The 9,387-nt window shown below is 40.6% G+C and overlaps 2 protein-coding genes across 2 annotated transcripts; both read left to right on the top strand.

The window, feature by feature from the left end:
* The first annotated feature begins 1,437 nt into the window (after window positions 1–1,437).
* On the top strand, window positions 1,438–4,839 carry LOC143458746 (uncharacterized). The gene is made up of 12 exons (XM_076955598.1): window positions 1,438–1,707; window positions 1,902–2,055; window positions 2,156–2,286; window positions 2,353–2,440; window positions 2,518–2,578; window positions 2,690–2,985; window positions 3,303–3,352; window positions 3,805–3,958; window positions 4,023–4,153; window positions 4,219–4,303; window positions 4,373–4,433; window positions 4,489–4,839. The coding sequence occupies exons 1-12, from the start codon at window positions 1,625–1,627 to the stop codon at window positions 4,734–4,736; spliced, it is 1,542 nt and encodes a 513-aa protein (XP_076811713.1). The 5' UTR covers window positions 1,438–1,624; the 3' UTR covers window positions 4,737–4,839.
* Window positions 4,840–5,702: 863 nt separating this feature from the next.
* Window positions 5,703–7,568, top strand: LOC143459763 (uncharacterized). The gene is made up of 5 exons (XM_076957032.1): window positions 5,703–5,831; window positions 6,139–6,819; window positions 6,924–7,147; window positions 7,251–7,277; window positions 7,384–7,568. The coding sequence occupies exons 1-4, from the start codon at window positions 5,762–5,764 to the stop codon at window positions 7,254–7,256; spliced, it is 981 nt and encodes a 326-aa protein (XP_076813147.1). The 5' UTR covers window positions 5,703–5,761; the 3' UTR covers window positions 7,257–7,277; window positions 7,384–7,568.
* Window positions 7,569–9,387: the final 1,819 nt, after the last annotated feature.

Genomic DNA, 9,387 nt, shown 5'->3' on the forward strand with positions numbered 1-9,387 from the left:
AACTTGGAGACACTAGGAAGTGGCAAAAGCTGAGACTGCCTTAGATTAAATTCGTTAAATGCTTAAAACTATGGAAACAATTTCTTTCAGAATATTTTGTTGGACAACTTCTTAAGCGCTCCACATTGCGACAAACTTTTATTAAAACGTCTTTTAATCGCGATCTTTGGAAATATCGTTAATAAAATCGCATAATATTTCGTTTGTTACAAGTTTCTTTTATTTCGTGATCGCGCTTATTGTCAAGTGAAATACGAGCACCGGTCAAACTTGTTTAGCGTTCGTCCGCCCCGGGCCATCCGAGAACACGTCTGTTATGACGTAAAAATGACTGAGACACGGTTGACGTCTTCACTTTTCTCCTGGAGGCAATTTTTCCACAACGACCATAATAATCCAAAGACGAGGCTTAACCTGACGCAATAATAGACTGACGTCACAATATAAGGGTTTACAACAAATTAATTGCCTAATTAGACAAACAAATTACGTCACAGCACCCAAATAGAAAGGTAACGTCTGTAATATGTAAGATAATTGTATATTTGTTGCGCTTATTAACCAATGATCGACTTTTTTGTAAGTTTTCCAACGACAATTTCTTTCGTTTTAAAGATAAACATTTATCAAACCAAACTAATTACTTCATGAAATTTCATTGCAAATTGTAGGTTAATAAAAGATTAAAATAAATCACTTTTCTATTTGTTTCAAATTTGATATTTTTGCTCAACTGATGAAAGTTCGTACATTACCGCTAAATTTTAAAATTTATTTCACAAGTTTTTTAAGAACTTGTTTCACAAAATGTTAATATTTCATGTCCTCCTCATTCCCGCTTTGATTGACTTCAAAGATTTATATTTGCTTACACTCAGCATTCACCGATTGTTACGATGTGTTATGTAATAATTAACTTCCGCGTCGCTTTTGTGCAGAAGTTAGTTCCGTGCTGTTCAGTGACATAGCTGTGTCGTAACAAAGAGATTGCCCCAGATATGGGTTCAAACAGCAAGGCGAGCTCTTCCGCGGTGTTTCCTGAACTCTGCCATAAAACTCAGGAGAAATTTTGACAAAGTTTAGCTCAATAGTTTGTTGCTGTGTTCAGGGCTTCAGGCTTCATGTTGTACAATGACGTCATCTTTTAGCACAACGCCGCGAAACTTCGTCAGTATATTCATGACATCATTTTGAGGATTTATATGAAACGATGTTTTGAATTTCACTGAAAAAAAAACAAAAAATTTTTTTGCGTAAACCAAAAAGTTTTTTGTCTTTTTTTCTCCAGGCAAACATTTCGCAAAAACAGTTGATTATTTTCAGCATAACTTGTACATTTTCAAGGAAATAAGATAAATTAGATAGATCGCAGAACTGTAGAAACAGTTTTTCAGTTTGGTGAGATTTATGAGGTGTTGTTGTTGGTTGGTGTCGCCGCATTCTTGTGTTACAAAATATACAAACACGTTATGAGAAACTTTTACCAACTTCTGAATAATTAATTTCAATTAAACCAAACTTTTCAACAATTTGATCAAAAATCTTTGTTTAACTAATCCTTGTACAGTTTCATCAAACCCTGCACCTTTACAGTGTTGTTGACATTTTGATAAAATCTCAGATCATGGGTTTGAGTTTGCTGCTGGTGGTCGCTCTCTCGTGCTGCGCAGTCGGTGGCCAGCGCTGTGTAAAGATCGACAACTGCAAGTGAGTTAAATATTTACCGACTTGTCAACAAACAGCGCTGGGACAACTCCAGGCTTGTAGCTGGTCACGAGATGCAAATAAACATTTGCTGAATACTTGTTAATTATTCATCGCGACCAACAAGCAACATATCGGCTTCATCGCTTCTGTTTGAAATTGTTTGATGGAGTAAACTCCTCCCGTATATTCCGCAGATGCGAGATGTCCGATAACTCCGGGATCATCAATCTGAAGAGTCTGGCATCCAGCACAGGACAGCCTAGATGGGAGATACCGGATGGGGTTGGTTGGATTTATCGATACAACCCTTGCGTTGGATTCAACTCTGTCCAATTCTCAGACCTGGCCGTGAGTTAGTTTTCTATTTTAATGAAAGCGATGTCTTTCAAGTTCAAGTGTAACGTCATCAAGTACGTCAAGTTCAAGTTTAACGTCATCCTGTTGAAAGGTTCATCAAATAAGCGAGACCGACCCGACCCAGGAGTACAACCTTGGAATCCAATCCTCTGAAGATTTTGTTTTCTCCTTCACGGAGGGCACCTCTGTTATGTACTCGGATGACCCTGACTATCCTGTTAGGTAATGACGTCATCAAATATGTAACTGATGAAGCTGTCTGTAAATGACGTCATCAAATTTTGACAGGAAATCAAAAGTGGTATTGGAATGTGTTTCTGAACTTGACTTTGAACACGAGCTTCAATTTATAGGTGAACTCATCGTCACTGAATACGTAAGTTGACGTCATTCATTATAACGAAACAGTGACGTCATTAAGTGTTTAAATTATTCTTGGATGACGTTTTATAGGATTTTATCCTCCGAGGTCCTTGCGCGTGCCCCGGTCTGTGTGATGACTTCGGCGTCTTACGTAAGTATATCGCATCACACCAGCGTAAAATAAGGATAAACTGCATGACATGTACGACGTGGGTATTACGTCAATAATAATATTGCGTCATTCATGATTCTTTGCATGAAACAGAACCAACGACGACAACATCTGCTGCGACCACCACGACCAAGAGTGACGTCGACACCACAACGACCAGCACAGACGGTGGCAACCCTAATCCGGTTCAAACCGGTCTCAACTGGAATCAGGTCGGGGCCGACATTGTAAGTCTCATATTCCATGACCTCATACTTGTTGTCGTCATCGGTTGCGTCATCGCCATTGCAAAGTTTCTTCTCGGCTACACGTGCTACTGTTCCCAGCCTACAGCACAGTACAAGGGACAGACGGACACTTACGACAAAGGGATCACCGTTTCCCAGGCCTGACCTATCACTGTGCTGTCTAATTACGATGATTTGTTATTTCTCCGATTCTTTGTGAATATTCTCGCCCGTGAAATGATTTGTTTGCGTTCGACGTCATAAAATACGAAGTAAAACTCTCGGTGTGGATGAAAGGGATCTTACACGAGTGTCCTCCATCGTTGCAAATGCTATGGAGATTATGGCTCTGGCCCTTTGTAAGCAAACAATGTGACGTTTTATTAAAGGTTTTCGAGGCTTTATGAGGTCATAGAGTTAGGATAATGACGCCACAATGGAATGTATGCATATGCATGGTTGGTCGTAAAATGAAGGCAGAGTTAGAGCACAGAGAGCAGAAGAACAGCAAAGCAAAGCAGATGGAGTGAGATCTAAGTAGGTCGTCCACTGCCCCGTCATAAGCTGGAATGGGTGATCGTTAGAACAGCGTTTCCCAAACTGGGGTCCGTAAAGTAGTTTAAGAGGGTCCGCAATGAGAATTAGTCTTTAAAGCTTTATAGCCGTTTCAGAGGGTACAGCGTTTCCCAAACTAAGTTAATGAGCTCGTTAGAAGATTAAGCATAACTCAGTCGAACATACAATTGAAAAGATGTTGCTAATATTTTATGAGATTTCTATTTAATTTCAAAATAAACCAGATTGCGCAGAAAAACAGAAACTATGAAATATTTTCTGACCTTGCTTTTAAATTTTTCGGTCAAAGTTTTCGCTCAAAATTGCTTCAGGACGGAACCATGCAAGTAAGTTGATCACGTCACTGTTATCTATACCAATGGCGTAACGATTACGTCATAACAATAAATTGATTGTGACTAGATGCTTTATGGAAGACAATTCCGGTTATATCAACTTAAAAAGTCTAGCGTCGTCTAGTGGCGGCCCACGATGGACGCTAGATGGCGGTGATGGGTACTTCTACCAATACAATCCCTGTGTTGGGTTCGAGAACGAAAAGTTCACTGATTTAGCGGTGAGAGTCTCGAGTAAGGGAAAGGTTTTTATGACGAAACAATAGCATTTGTGATACTTTTAAGGTTCTGCAAGTCCACGAAAACAATTCCAATTTGGAATACAACTTGGGGATTCAATCAACCGAAACCTTTGTGACGTCACTATCGAAAGGACTTTCGATCACTTACGCTAGCTCAGCGAGCGCTGCGAAAAGGTGAGGTCATAAAATGCTTTGAGAGCTCAAGCTCATGCGGTTTATTATCCTCATCCATTACACAGGAAGTCCGAGGTCATCCTTGAATGCATTCCTGGATCACGTGATCATGAACTTCAATTCGTCGGTGAACTAATCGTCACAGAATATGTAATTATGACGTTTTCAAATATAAACCAAGCACAATTGTGTGTTCCGAGCTTCCTTTTTATTTGCCAGGAATTTATTTTGAAAAGTCCGTGCGCGTGCCCAGGTCTCTGTGACGACACAGGCCTGATTGGTGAGTCACAATGAGCTTGTTACATCATTTCGCAACTATAATTGTTATATTTTAGTCGCAGATGCATCGACATCACCACAAACCTCAACAACGCCGCCATCTGGTGATGAGACTTTGCAACCAGATCCGGTTGGTAGCGGTTTAAACTGGAATCAAGTGGGCAGTGACCTGGTTGGCCTGATTTTCCATGACTTCATATTGGTGGCCATTATTGCGTCGACTATTGTTATTGTGCAATATATTATGGGATACCGTTGCCATTGTTACAAGATCGGCCAATCAATGAAGTTCACAGATGCATGATGGGAAGTTTGCTTGAGATCGGAATTCATCGATTTGACTTAGTTTGAAAAAATGAAATAAAAGCTTAATTTTTTCTGATCGAGAACGTAATAAAAGTTTTCCTTACAAAACTCATTGTTTTAATCAACCGATAACAAACAAAACTTTTGTCGCTTCTTCCAAATTCTTTAATTGCCGAGAATCCGGATTCTGCCGCTGCAACTCGCAATCGCGTCCGGGTCGCCATCAAGAGGTCGCCTGATTGGTCATTTGACGATTTCGTCAAAAATCGCATCCATCGCGATTTGTTTGATCAGCCGCTTTCGCATAGAACTATAGATGCAGAGGGCTTTAAAGTGAAGTTGAAGTGTTAGCGTCATAATCCATAATATGACGCAACAGTGGGTGGGTCAACGTAGAAAATTGAAAGTTTTAGTAAAAATGTTTGTTTGTTTGAAAACAATCTCAGAACCACTTGTGCACGTGATCGCAAACAGGGTCAAGAATTCAAAGAGGTTCCTCCGCTGGTTATCGCTGGAATTATTTCTCTTTGTCTCCTGCGCGATGAGATTATTCCAGGGAGGAATATTTGCATGATTTTTTGGTCACGTGACAAATTTTTGCTGGCAATGATTTTATGACGTAATAGTTCTGTTTTCATCTGACGTAATTAGCCTATGTTGAGTATTTCATCATTTCATCTATTTCATTCTATTTCTCTATTTAAATATTTCATCTGGGAACTTCCCGACGCGCTTTATTGTTTCCGCAATTCGCAAACAATTTGAAGTTGTTAACAGTTGTGACGACATAATCATCGTTCCCTCACTCATCCCATGAAAGCTAAATTTGAATCGCGAGAAAGTTGAAAGCGGTCGACAGCTGTGACGTTGGCACACTTCATGCCCATATTTGGAAAATCGATCGATGGTTGGCAGAAAGAACAATGGAGATATCCGGTTTCAACACAGCTTATAAAGATCGACGCCGCGATTTCCTCCTCATTTGTCTTCTCAGCGTAATCGTGATCAGTAGAATATTCCAGAATGCGTCTCCTCATCTTCACCGTTTTCATTGGAATCGCGTCATCCGCTTCCATTAGTCTGCCATCTGGTGGTGAGTTATTTGATTTCTTTCATCAAAACTTGTAACTTTTTGAAAAGACATTTATTTCTCTGTTTATTCTGGTTTTATTTTGTAAAAATAAGTTTATGTTAAATTGTAAACTTTTATTAAACTTCCATCTTATTGTGGTTAATTTTGAGTTTTAGTTCGCAGTAAATTTTTTCATAATTATGTGAATTATTTTGTTTAATTTCTGTCAAAAATTATTTCTTTGAATTTAATTTCAAATATTTCTTCAATTTAATTAAATTTTGTCTCCCCAACTTCTCAGTTAAATAAAACATTTTCTCGTTTTTAGGAGCCAAAGCGCACGCTTATGCCAGCGCCGGTACCGGTTCCTCCTATGATTCCGCATCCGTTCCCTGCTCCTTATCCGGAAGAGCCAAAGCATCCGCCTACGCCAGTGCCCACGCTTCAACGTCATCATCATCGTCATCAACACTTTCGGTTCCATGCGTAGGCGACATCAAAGTTCCTTGCGTAACCACTGACTTCAAGGTTCCTTGCGTGGGCACTACTTCCACGACGACACCTTGCGTATCCGCCAGCGCTGCCTCCGTTTCCGCAAGTGTTCCTTGCGCCGCCCAGACCACTCAGCAATCGAGCAACCCTTGCGTTGTTAGCGGCGATCAAGTCCAAACTTTGACGACCGCAAATGGGCGCCAAGTGAGTTCCGATGATCCAGACATCGAATGGAACCGAATATCGGCCGAAGAAGCAAAGGAAAAAATGAAGAAGGGAAACACTTTCATTCGCGTCTGGAAGGAAGGGGAAACCCCTCCACCGATGCCAACCTACCAGCCATGCGCCACATTGTTGAAAACCATCGAGCCATGTGCGCCACCAACCAACGTCGTCTTCAGACCAGCCACGCCATGTGTACCGGCGCCACAGACGAAAGTTGTTCGTCGGCCATGTTTCAGAAGAAGGGCTTACGCATGCGCAGGAGCCAGCTACTCAGGTGGCGTCCGTAGTTCAGGTAAGATGACGTCGTCCTGTGATTCATTACGTCAGTTGTTCACCACAATTTCTTTTCTGCTTAATTTAATTTGTTTCAATCTCACTGAGTTTATTTATGACCAGCCACGCCATGCCAGACTACTGGCACCAAGGCCCCTTGCTTCTGCACTGGCTGCCAGAAATTTCAAGTCAACATGCCTTGTGGGGGGGCCGCAGCCAGTGCCACTGCCAACGTTGGAAGCATCAAGCTGCCGTGTGACGTTTCCGGACTGATCAAGACCGGCGCCACTAGCGGGGCGTTCGCAGCCGCCAGTGCGTCAGTAAATGGGCAGAGCACGGAGGTGACGGTAAGTGCCAGAGCCGAGTTGTTGACCCTGATAAGAGTCGATGCTGGTTTGGTGACCCCGACACTTTGAACGACTTCAACTAATTTCAAATATTTTTTTACAGAACTAAAATCTGTTCAACTTCCCGAAGGTATGATTTAGTAAATACTTGCATGTAAATAAAATAAATCATGGAATACAAATTCATTAGATAATTCGTGGCAAAGAATATTTAAACAACTTTATACCTTCTACAGGTAGTGCACGGAAAAAACCGTGACGTAGACGTATATGTAACAGCTACGTAGAAATGATGTAACAGACAAAACTATGACGTCATCAAGAAGGTTATCAAGAACCCATAAAGAGAAATTTTAAGAAATTATTTTCATTTCTTCTTTTCATTAAATTTCAAATACAGAACCTTTGACGCAACAATGTCGTTTATTGTGATGTAACTATATGATGAGCAGTGACTACTGACTAGCGACAACAAAAAAAAGCAATCGGACATCGAACGTGTTCATCAACATAAAAACATTACAATGTAAACATTTTTGTCGGTATGAAAGCAATTTTAGAGTAAACGCACTTATTTGTGTATAAAGTGACGTCAAACCAGCTATTATTACGTCACAATATGTCATCGTTCGGCTTGTTTTAACGTTCCAAGATCTGTCAGTGATACTTATTCAACAAACACGAGTAGTAAGCTGGTGATGGGTTTAACGCCCGGTTAATCTCACTACTGACTTTGTGCGGTCAATCTTTAACATTACAATCAATGACTGAATGCAATCACATTCATATCACATATTATCATATCACATTCATATCATATTCATATCACAATCATATCACAATGACTGGCGCTACAACAATCGCATCACTGACATTTTCGAAGTAAAATCCTCAACAAGGCGCAATGGTACTCAATAGAGCGAAATGGGTTAAATTTGACGAAAAAAAACACTAAATATTTCCCGAACCTTAAAAAACGTCATCACGACAAAACTTTATGCGTCTATTGACAACAAACCTAATGATCAGCCATCAATCAATCTCCTGGCCTGGCTTTCTATTCGCTTCTAGACAATTTTAGTTATGAAATTGAGGCGCATTCGCTGACTGCGTTGACCAATCACTTGCTTCGGGTAAGCCCCGTTCAGAACCAAGACATAGTCACCCTTTAACCAAAACCTAACAAAGGCCATCTTTTACTTCCAACTTCCGCCCGATCACGCCAGCGATAGAAAGAGGGTTGGAAAGAGGACGCAAGTTATCTTCGTCACTGTTCGTGGTGGCAATATTGTGCTCGGCTGTTGCTTTAGGAAAAGATCCTTTCACATTTGTGAGCATCGGGTTCAAATGAGTTCAAAGTCTCGACACCAGCTGATGACGCTCCTGGACTGTTAGCTGGAAGCAGCAGTGATTTTAAGCAAGTTGTGGAGGTCGTAAAAAACTCTAAACTATGGCCACGTTGCGTCTTAAACTGGGGCAAGTCTCATGCTTTTTGTATCGGAGCAAAACGCGAGGTAACGGAGCGTCCTCTGGTGGACGAAGCTTGGTCCAGGGGGCCATGCATTGCCTTATTTAGACATCAAAATCTCCACGTCCGCCAAACTAAACGATAAAACTTTATATGACTTGTGAGTTTCTCTTCGACACTTAATTTATGGTCAAGTGGATGACGTAGCTTGCCAGGAAAAGTTGCCATTTTAAAAGTCTTGATAATTCCCTCGTTAGCTTATAAAGTGAATTTCTTATCGATAATTTGACCCAAAACATTTCTGGTTAAAATGAGAGCGCAAGTGTTCAAGTTTATTTGGGATCTAAGCGGGGCTTATAAGTCGCCATATTTCATGTGAGCGCTTCAATGAAGGGGTTGTTGCTGACATGTCAATCATCGACAAATATCTTTTAGATCTTCAAGTCAAGTTGCTCGAATATTTATCAGACAAAGATTATCACGACCCTTGGTAAGAAATAGAGGCTCAAGATGCTTCAGTTTACTTCCAAAATGCGATTCGAAGCCTCCACGGCTAAACAAGTTGATTAAAAACGAAAATAAACTTGTCTATTTTCCCGAACTGGCGAACTCGTTGGTATTGAGTGACGCAACCATCGATATGGATAAAATCATCTTCATAAAAGAAATGTTTTATATTAAATACTCATATTACGATTTAAAATGTGTAAATACCAAACACTGCGAGTATTTCATCACCAACCGCAAAGGAGAGATTGTAGAGAACCAGCAG

This window comes from Clavelina lepadiformis, chromosome 5 (assembly GCF_947623445.1).
Source record: "Clavelina lepadiformis chromosome 5, kaClaLepa1.1, whole genome shotgun sequence".
NCBI classification, from domain to species: Eukaryota; Metazoa; Chordata; class Ascidiacea; order Aplousobranchia; family Clavelinidae; genus Clavelina; species Clavelina lepadiformis.

What these genes read in the sequence shown, in the direction of transcription:
- LOC143458746 (XM_076955598.1), top strand. Translation starts at nt 1,625, where the DNA reads ATGGGTTTGAGTTTGCTGCTGGTGGTCGCTCTCTCGTGCTGCGCAGTC. An exon ending in AAGGGATCACCGTTTCCCAG is followed by an intron (nt 2,986 to 3,302) that starts GCCTGACCTATC and finishes CGTAAAATGAAG; the next exon opens with GCAGAGTTAGAGCACAGAGA. An exon ending in AACTAATCGTCACAGAATAT is followed by an intron (nt 4,304 to 4,372) that starts GTAATTATGACG and finishes TTTATTTGCCAG; the next exon opens with GAATTTATTTTGAAAAGTCC.
- LOC143459763 (XM_076957032.1), top strand. Translation starts at nt 5,762, where the DNA reads ATGCGTCTCCTCATCTTCACCGTTTTCATTGGAATCGCGTCATCCGCT. An exon ending in CATTAGTCTGCCATCTGGTG is followed by an intron (nt 5,832 to 6,138) that starts GTGAGTTATTTG and finishes TCTCGTTTTTAG; the next exon opens with GAGCCAAAGCGCACGCTTAT. An exon ending in AGGTGGCGTCCGTAGTTCAG is followed by an intron (nt 6,820 to 6,923) that starts GTAAGATGACGT and finishes ATTTATGACCAG; the next exon opens with CCACGCCATGCCAGACTACT.